Source organism: Channa argus, unplaced genomic scaffold, assembly GCF_033026475.1.
Source record: "Channa argus isolate prfri unplaced genomic scaffold, Channa argus male v1.0 Contig023, whole genome shotgun sequence".
NCBI lineage: Eukaryota > Metazoa > Chordata > Actinopteri > Anabantiformes > Channidae > Channa > Channa argus.
This window is the reverse complement of record NW_027125242.1, coordinates 222,391-239,184: the sequence shown is the minus strand read 5'-3', so window position 1 is coordinate 239,184 and position 16,794 is coordinate 222,391. Positions and strand designations below refer to the sequence as shown.

Genomic DNA, 16,794 nt, shown 5'->3' with positions numbered 1-16,794 from the left:
ATACATAAATTATCTAAAAATTGTGTCCCACATTTTAACTGACCTTTAATTAAAAAAGCACTGAAAACACTTGCTCAATATTTATTTATTTGATTTGACAAAGTATAAACTCACTCTTAGCTGAGAAAGAGCAATGAAGAAGACCTAAATGTTACAGAAAATGAAATAAAAGTAAAAGTGTAGAGCAAGGTTGATGTGAAAAGATATGAAGATGTTAACACTTCCAAGACATTTGGAACGCTAAAAACCTATAGACAAGTTTTTCAACAGGACATAAATGCACCCTTACAGACAGAGACAGGTGATCTTGTTCAGGGTTGTCCCGTGTGCTAAAACTTAAATCACCTCCACCACCTGCCTTAGCTCATCTATTAGTGGTGCTAGCTCCTTCTCTAGACTCATGATGAGACCTGTGGACACACAAATTGTACTATTGTTACTTCAGGCTCAGCAATTAAGTACAGCATCTGAAAAAACAAAACAAAACAAAAAAAAATCACAAAACAAAAACAAACAGCTCAGATAATAATAATAATAATACATTTTATTTATAAAGCACTTTACATTTGCTAACAAATCTCAATAGCACAAAGAAAACATGTCAAAATGCTGAAAATGAGAAATTTGATGTCTCAAAAATACTTGCTCAATAAATGTAATGCCAACACATCTCAAAGAAAGTTGGGACAGGGCAACAAAAGGCTTGATAAGTTGCATAATGCTAGAATAAACTTGTAAAACATTTTGCAATTAATGCAAAACTATGTAGTCTTTTTAAAGTCTCAGTCTTTCTGACCCAAGAATGGGGTGAGTGTATGTCCTAAGCATTGAAAAAACATTTTACAACATAAACTAGCAAATAATTTGTGTATTTCATTATCTACACTACATACAGTTATATCAATGAATCAATGAGAATTGAGGACAAGAACAAGATAAATGGTAAAATGGCAAATGCTCTGCACTTATATAGCACTTTACTACATACTGGTACTTAACTGGTCTCGTTTTACAAATGCAGTGTGTTGTGATGATACACAGGGGTCAAACTGTCTCTGCCCCAAGTTTTGAGACCAGCTGCTTGCAGCCAATTCAAAATGAGCACATGATATATTGTCTATTCCCAATCCAAAATATGTTTTAAAACAATTGGCAAATTATTGCATTTAATTCTAATAGCACTTTACCACTGTCCCAAGTTTTCAGAAATTGAGTTTGTACTATGCTTTGAAAAGCTAAAAAACAGCAGAGAATTTACAATACTAAAAAGATGTTACCTGTGTTAGCGTTGCTACCAGCAATAAAACTGATAACCAGTGGTAACCGATTGAACTGCACAATCTGTTTACAAATAAAAATGTTAGACTGAAGGTAATGTCAATACAAAATATCAATACAAGTTTATTAAGAAAACATATGCACAGGCTGGCAACTGATCACCAGACAGCATGCACAGAACAATTATTTTTAATTTAACAGGCCTTCACTGCTCCTGTGTTGCACTTATATGAGGGCTTCTTTCTATAACACAGCTTTTAGATGTTTACAGGACTTAAGAACTATTTTTGGGTAGATTCCTTATAAACAAGAAGTTTAATATTTTTATGTTCTGAATAACTATGCAAACAATTATTGGGGAGAGCCAAAATGTCAACTTAAAAAAATGTCCATCATATCCTACACTACAGTCCTGAGCTGACAAGGACATAGAGGGAATCAAATTAATAGAAGAGAAAGAATACAGAACTTCTGTCAAACACACATTTGATGGGACCTGACCTGGTAGGTATTGTAGTAACAGATGATGCTCTTGTTTTTAGACAGACCCAACTTGCTGCCCTGATCTGTGGCTAGAGCAAAAGTGGACAAGAAGCCAGGTCTCAGAGCGTGGACTGGGACGTTGTCATTGGCAACTGTGGGGAAAGGGCAGCTGCATTAATAACCACAATTCTTTACACTCCTCCTTTGTTCTGCAAACACTGTTTACTTATTAACCTTTTTAAAGGCAAACAAACTAACTATACATCTGGTGTTCTCTATCATTCAGAACCAGCTGTTTATTCATGCCCCCGATTTTATTGTAAAATTTCAGTTCAGACATGGCTGGGTTTTTGTTTCCCCCCCATTTAATACACAACCAATAAAAGGTCTAAATATGTTGTTGTAGATCAGTTCTGAAGCTGATCACGTAGGCAAAACCTGGTTTATAATTACTGAACTGAATTAAACTGAATTACTGAATTAAAAAAGATCTCATAGTACTGTATCGCCCGATTAGACTACTTCGATCCCTGAATACTTGTGGTTCCCAGAGTTTGCAAAAGTATAATGGGAGGCAGAGCCTTTGGCTATCAAGCCCCTCTTCTTTGGAACCAGCTTCCAATCCAGATTTGGGGGGCAAGACACCCTCTCTACTTTTAACACTAGGCTTAAAACTTTCCTTTTTGATAAAGCTTAGTTAAAACTGATCTGTCAATGTGAACTAGCTCCTACTTAAGATGCTATAGGTTAAGAGTGTTGGTGGACTCCCGCAAGTGTAAAGAGCTCCTCTCCTCTTTCTCTCTATACATTTATTTGTCAGCACTGCATTTAATTTATTATTAATTTTTATGTCTTCTCTCTCCCGTAGTTGTGCTTCTCCCCCTCTGTCCCCCTCTCTCTGTCCCTTCCTGCAGGTGTCCTTGGCTTTGGAGCTGTTTGTTTCCAGTGTGCAGCTACTCGTCCTAACAGCCTGTATAATGTTTTTGTTGTTGCTTTTTTTTTTGCTATTTTCATATCTTTTCTCTCTTCACTTTCCACTCACCGCAACTGGTCAAGGCAGATGGTTGCCCACCCTGAGCCTGGTTCTGCTGGAGGTTTCTTACATTAAAGGGAGTTTTTCCTCTCCACTGTTGCCTAGGGCTTGCTCAAGAGGATTTGTTGGGTTGCCTCTACATACTTGTATAGTCTGGACTTTATTATGTAAAGTGCCTTGAGATGACTTTGTTGTAAATTAGCGCTATATAAATAAAGTTGAATTGAAAATTTAATTGAACCTTATCATGTTTGCTGATAATCATTAATTTAAATGTTACAAGACTACACTACAGTTCTGAGCTGACAAGGACATAAAGGGAATCAAATTAATAGAAGACAGAGAATAAAGAACTTCTGTCAAACACGGATTTGACTCTGTAAATGTGATGGCCATCAACTGTATTGGGCTCACAACTGAGCTGACACTTTTAAGTTGACAAGAGCATGTTTAATGTCTGAACTCCATGCTGTTTTATTACAATAAAACCTACAGCAGCACAAGGTTCACTACGCAGACAAGACATTAACAATATGATCACTCGGCCACCGGAGATTACTCCAATAAACATGACACTTACAGTGTTTACATGCACCTAAAAAACCTGGGTACTGTAAATTCACATGTATACTTCAAAGACAAAGTTTGGTAACACCTACACACTTTGTATTACTATATCTTTTGTTTTATTCAATCAAATGGTTGTAAATGGATCAGAAAACACATACAAAAGAATAACAGCCAATTTTAAGCATGTTTGAGCAGAGAATAAGGGTCAAATTCAAACTTCTTGTTAAACTTTTTTCAGCAATAACTCCCTGAAAAAGTGGTGTCAAATTGTAAGTATAGATGCTCTTAATTCTTGATTGAACTCTTGATTGTGCACATCCCTCCCAGGTGTTAAAACAGCTAAAATAATTTCATGTTGAGATCCCTTAAGATGACTTTGTTGTGAATTGGTGCTATATAAATAAAGTTAATTTAAATTGAAATGTCCAGAAAACTAATATTATGACTTATATTATTAAACTTCTGTTTGGCATTTTGTTAATTTGACTTTTGGGTGGGGACTTAATTTAAAAATGAGGCAGATTGGTTGATATAATCTCTTTTTTCATCCAACTGTTCAATTCTGCTGCCTTGCTTCTCTGCAGTCATTTGGCCTGTACCAGCACACCTTTTAAACCCTGATTAGAAATCCCCAAAACATGTAAACATGACAGCTTTCTCTGTCATATACATTACAATACTTGCAGCCATCTGTAATTTTTTTTTATTCTGCCTAGGATAGGAAATAGAAACCAAAAACATCAATATTCTCATCGCTAAACAATTAAACACTTATTTGAGGACATACAGGGAAACTACGTACCAAGTATCAAGTAAACATTGCATTTCAGTTCTTCCTGTAATTGTTATGAAGTAACATAGCTTGTATGAGGTGTGTATGAATGTTTTGCGTTATGTTTCACTGACGAACCTACAAAAGCAAGATTTAAAAACTAGTGCTGTCACAACAGTCCCTAGCATGTCAAACTAACCAGTTCAGTGAGACATGACACCATGAATCTGTGTGGTTCCCCTTTACTGTGTGGTTTCAGTGAAATGACATGAAGCCACAGTATGACAGATACAAAAAACCTGATTCAGAAAACCTAACATACCTTTGACAACTGGGACACCATCCCTGTCTGTCACTACAACAGCATGAAGACCTTCAACGCTGAGGAAGAAAAGACATATTTTACAAATTAAACTAAACACTGTACACTGTACTGATACAGTTCCACTGTCACCTGTGACACAGAACATACCATTAAGATTACAAATCTTAAAAGCTACGTACCTTTGCAACTGTTTATATAGGTATCTTTTCAAATCCTGGAAGAAAATGTCTGAGATGAATGACCAAGTTAAGAGAGTGTCTACATGTTTGTTATTCCTTAGAGGTGAAACGCCAAAAAAAAATCTAACAAGCTCAATGTTGTCAAATGTGCTGTACAGACATGTTTTATTCAGTTAGGCCTACAACGTTTTGTTTTATTGTAAATACTATACATTGTTCCACTAGGGCAGAGGGTGTAGAGCGAGCTAACGTTATCTAGAGACTAAGTTTGTGACGCATAGGTCCAACTCACATCAGCCATGGTGGCCAGTGTTTCTCTGTTGTCCAGACCGCTGTCAACTGTGGAGAGAAAACCGGCTCTAGTAATCTTTCTTATTAATGCAGAATAATTCAGTGAATTACCTGTCTGTTATTATAACTACTGGCTCCTGGAACTGGATTTAAGCCTAACTACACAAACATGTTAGCTAATTAGCATTACTGGCGTTGCATTTTGGCATCGAGTGCTTCAACCTCTGCGTGCTAACATACATTTAATTTGCAATTCAAGTTAAAACATTAGGAACATATGCCCGCTAACTTCACATACCTTTCTGAATCCCTTTTAAGTTGACTTCATAACTGACAACCACATATTAAACAGATGCGCCAGCGGAAACGAAGCGTGAAATCACATGACAGCCCCGTTTGACTTCCGGTATTTTCTCGAAGTGTCGAGGAGAATCAGTCCTTCGCAGCAGCTACGGCTGCTTCTTCCTCTTCCTCTTTTTGGGAGGATAAAAGGCGCGTGTCATCCTTTACGTTGCATTACTGCCTCCTAAAGGTCCTACATTTTCTTGAAGTCCATTATGTCTATATTCCTGTTAATAGTTAATAGTTCGTTAATAAAAAAATTACTAATTACTGTTTTCCTGCCGTCTAATTTAATTAATAGATATATAAAGAAAACCCCAAATATCCACTTTGAGTAAGACCTAAGCAACAGTGGAGAGAAAAATCTCCCTTTATACACATAAACACATGATTGAACACTTTACATGTTTTGTCTGTGAAGAAAATGTAAAACTGAAAAATAGGATCCAAATTTGTGAAAATAAATATCTAAATAACTGAAAAAACACTTTCTACTCTTGAAGTTACTCTTGTTCTGCAAACATTAAACTAAAAATGCAGCATTAAAAATATTTTTTAAAATTCAACCAAACCATTTCAATCTTTATAAATAAAATTTGAAAGTTTGAAAATTCTACAACAAACTTGCAAACTTTCAACTTTGTTCTTTTAGAGATTAAACTTTTTTTTGCTGCGTTTCACCACGTTATTTTACAGCATTACAGCCAATCACCTGGCTTCTAACAGAATAAGCCAATCAGCTAACAGGCATAGTCTAAACACACGACCATTGGTAACACTGAACGTAGGTCGATACAGTGTAGGTTTTCACATCGGTGTAGTTGCTAGGAGTGGTTTGCTCAAACAAGAACAAGAAAAAAGAGCAGTCTGCTCTGAGATGTTACATGTAAGTTGAACTTTCATATGTCTGTTAAATTAATTCTTAAATGATGTTTAAAGCAGACAGTTAGACAGTTAACTAAACACATTATCTCATCAGCCAAGAGTGAGGAAACACTCTAAACACTATTATTTTGTAATACAAGTTTTGGTCATCTAAAATTATGTTGCTGTAGTTGCTAAACTACTAGGACCAATACTTTTTACTTTATATATTTCTCCTTTAGGCAACATTATTAGAAAACACTCCATAAATTTCCACTGTTATGCTGATGATACCCAGCTATATTTATCTATGGAACCAGATGAAAATAATCAGTTAATAAAGCTTCAAGCCTACAAGACATAAAGGCCTGGATGTCCCACAATTTTTATTTCTAAACTCAGACAAAACTGAATTCATAGTATTTGGGCCCAAAAATCTCAGAGATATGATGTCCAACCATATTGTTACTCTAGATGGCATAAGTCTGGCTTCCAGTACTACTGCAAGGAACCTTGGAGTTATTTTACATATTTATATACATATACATATACATATATATTATATACATATTTATATTTATTTCACATATAAAACAAATCTCTAGAACAGCCTTCTTCCACCTACGGAACATTGCCAAAATTAGGAGCATCCCGTCTCAAAGTGATGCCGAAAAACTGGTCCATGCATTTGTTACCTCTAGGTTGGACTACTGTAATTCCTACTTTCAGGATGCCCCAGTAACTCCCTAAAGAGCCTGCAATTAATCCAAAATGCTGCAGCAAGAGTGCTGATTGGAACTAGCAAGAGAGATCATATTTCACCTTCACTAGCTTCTCTCCATTGGCTTCCCATTAAATTTAGAATAGAATTTAAAACCCTGCTTCTTACATATAAAGCTCTGAATGGTCAGGCTCCATCATATATAGAAGACCTCATAGCACCATATCATCCCAGTAGACCACTTCACTCTCAGAATGCAGGCCTACTTGTGGTTCCCAGAATTTCCAAAGGTAGAATGGGGGGTATAACCTTTAGCTATCAAGCTCCTCTCTTGTGGAACCAGCTCCCAGTTCAGATTCGGGAAGCAGACACCCTCTCTACTTTTAAGTCTAGGCTTAAAACGTTCCTCTTTAATAAAGCATATAGTTAGTTATAGTTATGCTGCCATAGGCTTAGACTGCTGGGGGACCCATCCCCCGATGCACTGAGGTCCTTTCCTCCTCTTGACCATCTCTTCTCTCCTCTCAGCCCGTTATTGTCACTACTGTATGTCATTAACTCTGTGTGTTCTCTCCCGTAGTTGTCTTTGTCCTTCTCTGTCCCCCTCTCTCTGTCCCTTTCTGCAGGTATCCCTGGCTTTGAAGCTGTGTGTCTTCCAGCATGCAGCTACTGGTCCTACCAATCTGCCCGATGATTTGTTGTTGCTTTTTGTTGCTCTATTCTTTTTTCTCTTAACTTTCCACTCACCCCAACCGGTCAAGGCAGATGGCTGCCCACCCTAAGCCTGGTTCTGCTGGAGGTTTCTTCCGTTAAAGGAAGTTTTTCCTCTCAACTGTTGCCTATGGCTTGCTCCAGGTGGAATTGTTGGGTTCTCTTTATACATCTTTATAATCTTGACTTTATTCTCTAAAGTGCCCTGAGATGACTTTGTTGTGAATTGGCTCTATATAAATAAAGCTGAAAAAAGTTGAATTAAACTGCAAGCTGGGGACAAATTAAAGAAAAATAAATCTTGCTTAACCCCTACACTGAGGGTATACAGTGGCTCTGTTATACTGTGGGCGCATTTTGCTAGCAAGGTTTGGGTCCCTTACAGGGAAGGTTCACTGCAAATCAATACAAAGTTGTTATGCTATCCTCCAGTTGTCCCTTCCAGGATGTTAATTAGATATTCCCCTAACACACTGGTCCACAACCTCCCATAGGTGTTTGGTTAGATTGAGATCTGGTGAGTGCCAAGGCCATAACATGTAATTTGAGGCAACTGTGGCGCAGGAATGTTATGCAGTTGTCAGCCAATCTCATTGTTGTTGCATTCCGGTCACATGTGTCCTTCAGCAAGACACTGAACCCCAACTTTCAAATGGGTGAATAAGAAAAGCGCTTTGAGTGTCAATAGGTAGAAAAGTGCTATATAAGTGCAGACTAATATGACAGGGAAGGCTAGGGAGTGGGTTGACATAATGCAGAGAAGGACGGTGGATATATTGTGTACACTCTTGGCTTTCCTCCTCTCTCTCTGCCTATGTACACACTTTCCTCCACAGTAGCCCAATTTCCACCGGCACCCTGTAGGTGCAGGTCAAAAGGTGTAGGTCAAAATACTGTATATACTTAGTTATATAATAATTGATAAACTGTGCTGACTCTTCTAAATCTTTACTAAAGCCTCACTGACTGAAAACACAGCCGGATATGTTTTTTGCTGTTTAAACCCTTAATGTTTCTTTAAATTATTGTTGAGTGTTTTAGCATTATATTTAGTGATTCTATTAGTTTGAGTCACCTTACTTAAAAACTTGTTACAGTGTTCATTGCAAAGGGAAAACATCTGTTTAATGCCTTTTGAAAGGGGTCTCATATGTGGATGCTCTGTCCAACGGCAGGAAACAGGAGAGTATTTGACAGTGATTCCTATTCTGCTGCTTAGTCAGACCAGAAGGTGTGGACCATACAGTACTAGAGAACAGTAAGAGTCTTGATGAGTAGCATCACCACATATAAAGCTTTGGTGCTGGAGCTGAAGAGACTCATCTTGCCATGGTGAGAGCAGATGGACTTGGAGGAGGTATCTGGTTGAATTACTCGAGATGAGAAGTGGAGTTCTGCTTGATAGTAACATCACTTGAACAAAATAAGATTGGTCTCAAGCAGACTTAGCCTGACAGAAAATTAGTATATATCAGTAAAGTGGTGCTGCTAGAGACAACCTGGTCATTTCCAGGTATTTCAGGCGTAGTCAGAAGTATCTTTAGTAGTCCATGCTGATGATGTAACAGTTTTTTGTGGGCTACAGTTTACACTCATGCCTACAGTGCTGGTGAAACACAAATTTGTTATCAGAATGGCAGAAATACATGTGAAAACATCTAAAAAAAATCACCTAATTCTAAATCATACTGTAGTCCAAATAGTAGAATAGAGTTTAGTGCTGTAATTTGGGATTAGCTAGTTTACTACCAAAGACAGACCTCAGCCTACATGCTTCTTAAGTAGCTCCTTTCTCCTAATTTACACCAGCAGTCGGGCATAATTTACTCTTCCAGCTCTTTCTTTCCCATCATTACAGCAGAGCAGCTTTAGTTAACGTTACATTTAACCATTAGAGTGTTTCCTCACTCTTGGCTGCTGAGAATATGTGTTTAGCTAACTGTTATTTGATCTTTAAAAACATTTATATCTCCAAGAATTTATATAACAAATACATGAAGGATCAACTTACGTGCAATGTCTCAAAGCGGAATGCTCATCTTTCTTGTTCTTGTTTGAATAAACCGCTCCTAGCAGCTACACCGACGCGAAAACCTAAACTTTGTCGACCGACCAATGGAAGCTATGCCTGTTAGCAAATAGGCTTATGCCGTTAGAGGCCAGGTGATTGGCTGAGCTTCTGCGAGCTCCAGCCTTAGCCCCAGAGGTTTGCAGATCTCCACAGAACAGGCTGTGAAGTACGATCTGAAACATAGGATAACGCCTTAGTAAAATTTTCAAACTTTTAAAGATTTGAATGTTATTGTTTTGTTTTAAAACCATATTTAAGGCTGCATTTTTGGGGCGCAGCAGTAGTTCAGTGGGTAGATTGGCTCTTCCTGACCACATGTTGTGTCCCTTGGCAAGCCACTGAACCACCAACAGCCCATTCCCATCCCCAAGCCACGCAGCGCCAGTCCCGAGCCCTTTATAAATTCGGGAGGGCTGCGTAGGGAAGGGCATTCAGTGTAAAAACTGTGCCAAATCAACATGCAGATAAATGGTCCACTGTAGCGTCGCTGAACTCAAGAGGATAACCTAAAATAAATAAATAAATAATGCTGCATTTTTATAAAGTTTCAGATCATTTTTTCCTGTTAAAACAGGGTCAGCATAAGTAGGTTTGAAAACGCAGTTTTGAATGTTAGAAGAGACACATTTGTAACATTCAAATCTTATTTTCAAATATTTGGATCCTATTTTCAGTTTTAAAACTCACCCCATAGTCAAACATCAAGCATACCTTAAAGACATAAATGACCGCATGTCTTATAATTTCTTACTTCTAAATTTAAACAAAACTAAAATATGCTGTCTAACCACATATTTTGGCCTCCAGTACTATTGTAAGGAACCTTGGAATTATTTTTGAGTATATTTTGCTCTACAATTACGAACATCCTGTCTCAAACTAGTACATGCAATGGTTAGCTCTGGAATTTCCTAATATTATGATGTCCCAATAACTCAGTAAAAAGCATCAAATTAATAGAAAATACTCCAGCAAAAGTTTGAACAGTAGTTAATTCAATTCATCTTTCTTATATAGCGATAATTCACAAAAAAGTAATCTCAAGGCACTTTATAGAATAAAGTCAAGACTATAAGCAACTATGAGCAAGCCCTAGGCAACAGTGGAGAGGAAAAACTCCCTTTAATGGAAGAAACCTCCAGCAGAACCAGGCTCAGGGTGGGCGGCCATCTGCCTTGACCAGTTGGGGTGAGTGGAAAGTTAAGAGAAAAGAAAAAGTCAACAAAAGTAAAAGAAAGTAAAATCAGACAGGTTGGTAGGACCAGTAGCTGTGGACTGTGAAACACACAGCTCCAAAGCCGGGGACAGCTGCAGAAAGGGACAGCTGCAGAAAGGGACAGAGAGAGGGAGACAGAAGGAGAAAGACAACAACTTGAGAGAACACACAAAGTTAATATCATACAGTGGTGACAATTGCAGGATAGAAGCTCAGTGGATCAGGGGGGTGGTCCCCCAGCAGTCTAAGCCATGAGGAAAAGTAATTAGTTATAACTAACTAGCTATAACTAAATAGTCCAGGTGCTAAAATAGCCTGCATGCATTCCAGACTGCCCCTACTGAAAACGTTGGTTGCATTATAAAGTCAAAAATACCAAATTCCCATAACATCTGAGATTCTATTGTATAGCAGGCAAAAATGTGAGAGTGTGCTTTAAAACATAAAACAGTTTGTCTACTCATTTCCCAAACAAATGATATTAAATGGCAAGGTTTGCAGAACTGTTTTTGAAAGATGTGAATGGATGTGACTGGCATCAAATTCAAAAAGAGCAGAAGAGAATTATTTTAAAAGTAATTTTCTTTGGTATCCTTTTTCAGTATACCTACAGCTACAAAGTACAATACCATTTTCTTACAGCAGAGGGAGCTAGAAGATTACAGCTTTGAAATATGAAGTATTCTCTTTGGTTGAGTCAGGACATTCTCTTAAATCACACATCATTAGTGTTAGAGCCTTGTAGAGATATATAGGAAGTATTAAATTTTAATCATTTCTGGTTTGTTTCCAAAACAAGTTTTTCAATGTCTTTGGTGGAGAAATGTTTTCTCTATTTGTCCTAAAACTCTTGTTCAGAGCTTTAAGTGTTAAAAAAACAGACAAACAAAAAATCTAAGTAAGTGTGAATACTGGATACTTCTAAGACAGTTTGCTATTATGAGGAAGAAAAAAAGCTCATTTTAACACAGCATACATGATGTATGGGGGTCTTAGCAGACCATGACAACTGCAGATTCCCTGATTTTTTACAGACAAACTGCTTTACAGGGGAGATCAGGCAGGGCACAAAGAGGTGGGACATAAGTGTCAACACAGTGTGCTGTTATCAACGATGGCTAAGTGCTAGTCCGAACAGATACTGTAGGTGATCCAGTCCCTCAGGTCCAGTCCCCTCACACACTGACAGGAAGCTCTGAGAGAACAAAAAAAGAAAACAAAGCTGAAGTGTAAAATCATAACTTCTTTTGCTTGGGTGAGGTGGAGATATATGAAATTAATAAATAGGCCAGTTTGTGACATTTAGGCAACAGGCAGTATCAATTGCCTATTGCAGGCATGTCATAGAAAGTACCAGGGGTGTGCTTAAATATTCACAATTAACAATTGATGTTAGAAAATTTGAAATTAGGGGATGGACAGGGAATATGTGGCATTTTCAAGGGAGCACAGTCCAGTGATCTGACTAGAAACAAAGGTGTCATTCTGTTGACATGTCAGCTAGCAATGAAGCTTCGTTTGACTGGGACAAACATGCAAGGAGTATTTTTCAAGGCCGAATGTGGCTGTCTGGCCGTCGACTTAAATCACAGAGGAGTGAACAACAAGGGGCAGGTTGCATGGCCAGAGAAGTAAAAAAATTACGTATACTACGCATACTAAATGAATGTTGAATCGGTGTGTAACTTTGCAAAACAATGCAAACACTGTAGTTTTCTCTGGACCCCTGCCAAATCTGACTAGTGACGATATGTACAGCTGTATGTTGTCATTCAACCGCTGGCTGTCTAGGTGGTGTTCAGCAAACAATGTGGGCCACATAGACAATTGGAATGATTTTGGGGAAAACCTAGGCTGATTAGGAGAGATGGCATCCATCCTACTTTAGATGGTGCAGCTTTCTTATCCAGAAATATGGCTGGTTTTATTAAACAACCAAAAGTATGACAGTCCAGAGTTGAGCCTAGGATGCAGAGATCCAGTCCTACACGCCTCTCTGCAGTGTCCTTACAACCGTCACCCCCCCACAACTCCCACATACCTATAGAGACTGTGTCTGTTCCCCGACCAAATAAATTACATAAACCAAAAACAACCATAAGAGGAGTTAATCATAACCTAATAAAAGTTAAGACTACTCCTTTTACAGAACAAAACCCCAAAACTATTAAATGTGGATTTTTAAATATTAGATCTTTCTCTTCTAAATCTGTGTTAGTAAATGACTTAATAAGCGATTATCAATTTTTTATTGATTTATTTATTTTTTATTTATTTTGTCTCACTGAGACTTGGTTGCAGCAGGAAGAATATGTCAGTTTAAATGATCCAACCCCCCCAAGTCATATTAATTATCATGTTCCTAAAAGCACAGGTCGAGGTAGAGGGGTAGCAGCAATCTTTCACTCAAACTTACCAATAAACCCTAGACCTAAATATAATTATAACTCATTTGAGAGCCTTACTCTTAGCCGTTCACACCTGAACTGGAAAACTCAAAAAACACTATTATTTGTTATCGTGTACCGTCCTCCAGTCCTTTATTCAGAGTTTTTGATTGAATTTTCAGATTTTCTATCTGATTTAGTGCTTAGTACAGATAAAGTCATTATAGTGGGTGACTTTAACATTCATGTAGATGCTGACAGTAACTGCCTGAGCACTGCGTTTAATTCATTATTAGATTCAATTGGTTTTTCCCAAAATGTAAATAAACCCACTCACTGTTTTAGTCACACGTTAGACCTTGTCCTTACGTATGGCGTTTAAACTGATAATTTAACAGTATTTCCTCATAATTCTTTTCTGTCTTTTCTGACCATTTTCTAATAACATTTGAATTTACAATAATGGACTATAAAGCAGTTAGGGAAAAATTCCACTATAGCAGATGTTTATCTGAAAATGCTGTAAACAAATTTAAAGAAATTATTTCTTCAGCTTTTTCATCACCATGTGTCAATACTATGGTGAGTAGCCATCTTACTCCTGTACAAGTTAATTATCTAGTCAACGATTCTGCAGCCTCACTGCGTATGATGCTAGATACAGTTGCCCGTCTAAAAAAGAGAGCAGTGAATCAGAGGAGCTCACCTCCATGGTACAATTCCCAAATGCGCAGCTTATAGCAGGCGTCACGAAAGTTAGAAAGGAAGTGGCGTTCCACTAATTTAGAAGAATCTCATTTAGCATGGAAAAACAGTTTATGAATGTAGAAAAAAGCTCTCCGTGAAGCCAGCACTAATAGAGGAAAGCAAAAACAACCCCTGGTTTCCCTTCAGTACTGTAGCCAGGCTGACTAAGAGCCATAGTTCTGTTGATCCTACTATTCCCTTAACTTTGAGCAGCAATGACTTCATGACTTTCTTTACAAAATAAAATTGTAGCCATTAAAGAAAAAATTCACCAGATCCTCCCTACAAATATTACAGATGGATCTTCATGTAAAACAGCTCTAGAATCCTCAATAAGGCCCCAATCCCTCTCAGACTGCATTTTACCCATAGATCTCACTGAGCTAACTTCAACTATTGCTTCCTCAAAACTAAAAACATGTCTTTTAGACCCTTTCCCAACCAAATTGCTTAAAGATGTTCTACCTTAAATAGACAAGTTCATATTAGACTTGATCAACCTATCTTTAGAAACTGGCTATGTACCAAACGCCTATAAAGTTGCTGTAAACAAACCGCTACTTAAAAAACCTAGTCTTGATCCAGGTGATTTAGCTACCTATAGACAGATATCAAACCGCCCATTTATTTCTAAAATCCTTGAAAAAGTAGCTACATAGAAAAATGTGACCACCTGTAAAGAAATAATTTGTATGAAGACTTCAAGTTCATCATAGTACAGGAACAGCACTGGTAAAGTCACCAACGATCTTCTCTTGGCTTCAGATAACGGAGTTGTGTCCATACTCTTCCTACTAGACCTTAGTGCCGCAGTTGACACTATTGACCAGAACATTTTATGACAAGACTGGAGCATGGATTTGGGATTAAAGGAATCGCACAGCATTGGTTTAAATCTTAATCTTATTTTATCAGATTCCAACTTGTTCATGTTAATGATGAATGTTCGTTTTGCATAAAAGTCAGTTATGAAGTTCCACAGGGCTCTGTGTTAGGACCAATACTTTTCAATCCGTATATGTCACTATCAAGCAAAAATTTAGGAAACATTCCATAAACTTCCACTGCTATGCAGATGATACCTAGCTCTATTTATTTGTGAAACCAGAAGATACTAACCAATTAGTCAAACTAGCATGCCTAAAAGACATAAAGGCCTGGATATCCTACAATTTCCAACTTTTAAATTTAGACAAAACTAAAATTATTCTATTTGGACCTAAAAATATGAAAAATATGCTGTCTAACAATATACTTTAGATGGCATAACTAGGGCCTCCAGTGCTCCCGTAAGGAACCTTGGAGTTATTTTTTTAACAGGATTTGTTGTACCTCACATGTAAGACAAATCTCTAGAACAGCCTTCTTCCACTGACAGAACATTGACAAAATTAGGAGCATCCTGTCTCAAAGTGATGCCAAAAAACTGGTCCATGCATTTCTTACTTCTAGGTACTGTAATTCACTACTTTCAGGATGCCCCAGTAACTCCCTAAAGAGCCTGCAATTAATCCAAAATGCTGCAGCAAGAGTGCTGACTGGAACTAGCAAAATAAATCATATTTCTCCTTCATTAGCTTCGCTCCATTTGCCATAAAATCTAGAATAGAATTCAAAAACCTCCTCCTTATATACAAAGCTCTTAATGGTCAAGCAATTAACCCGATTAGACCACTTTGATCCAGAATACAGGCCTAATCGTGGTTCCCAGAGTTTGCAAAAGTAGAATGGGAGGCAGAGCCTTTACCTATCAAGCACGTCTTCTTTGGAATTTATATTTATAGACACCCTCTCTCCTTTTACCTTCCTCCTTGATTCATCTTATAGTTAAAACTGATCTGTCAATGTGAACTAGCTCCTACTTAAGATGCTATAGGTTTAGAGTGTTGGGGGAATCCCGCAAGTGCAATGAGCTCCTCTACTCTTTCTCTCTATACATTTATTTGTCACCACTGCATACTATTAATTGTGTGTCTTCTCTCCCCCGTAGTTGTGCTTCTCCCCGTCTCCCCCTCTCACTGTTCCTTCCTGCAGGTGTCCTTGGCTTTGGAGCTGTGTTTTTCCAGTGTGCAGCTACTCGTCCTACCTGTATAAATTTTTGTTGTTGCTTTTCATTGGTCTTTTTTTTTTTTCTCTCTTCACTTTCCACTCACCCTAAGCGGTCAAAGCAGATGGCCGCCCATCGTGAGCCTGGTTTTTCTGGAGGTTTCTTCCGTTAAAGGGAGTTTTCCCTCTCCACTGTTGCCTGGGCTTGCTCAAGAGGGATTTGTTGGGTTGTCTCTACATACATTATATTGCCAAAAGTATTCCCTCACCTGGCTTTAGACCCATATGAACTTTAGTGACATCCCATTCTTAATCCATAGGGTTTAATATGACGTATAACAAATTAAAAGGTAAACTACAAAGGCGACCATCAGAAGCAAACTATCAAAGCTGTATGATGTCATTAATGACTCATCAGCACACAGAAACATAACGAAACACACATTACAGTACAGTTCACAATACACACTACATAAAACAAAACTAAACTGAGGAAACCCTTGGTTGGCTCATACAACCCTCCTTCTTACATATAAAGCTCTGAACGGTTAGGCTATATCATATATAGAAGACCTCATAGCACCATATCATCCCAGTAGACAAGAGTGCAGGCCTATTTGTGCTTCACAGAATTCCCAACGGTAGAATGGCAGGCAGAGCCTTTAGCTATCGAGCTCCTCTCCTGTGGAACCAGCTCCCAGTTCAGACTCGGGAAGCAGACACCCTCTCTACTTTTAAGTCTAGGCTTAAAACCTTCC

General features: G+C 37.9%; 1 protein-coding gene across 1 annotated transcript; it reads right to left on the bottom strand.

The window, feature by feature from the left end:
* Positions 1–67: 67 nt before the first annotated feature.
* lamtor3 (late endosomal/lysosomal adaptor, MAPK and MTOR activator 3) lies at positions 68–5,384 on the bottom strand. The gene is made up of 7 exons (XM_067495505.1): positions 5,230–5,384; positions 4,933–4,979; positions 4,641–4,675; positions 4,459–4,517; positions 1,780–1,913; positions 1,278–1,341; positions 68–410 (listed from the first exon to the last, which is right to left on the bottom strand). Exons 2-7 carry the CDS (start codon positions 4,939–4,941, stop codon positions 337–339), a joined length of 375 nt encoding a protein of 124 aa, XP_067351606.1. The 5' UTR covers positions 4,942–4,979; positions 5,230–5,384; the 3' UTR covers positions 68–336.
* Between the last annotated feature and the right edge of the window lie 11,410 nt (positions 5,385–16,794).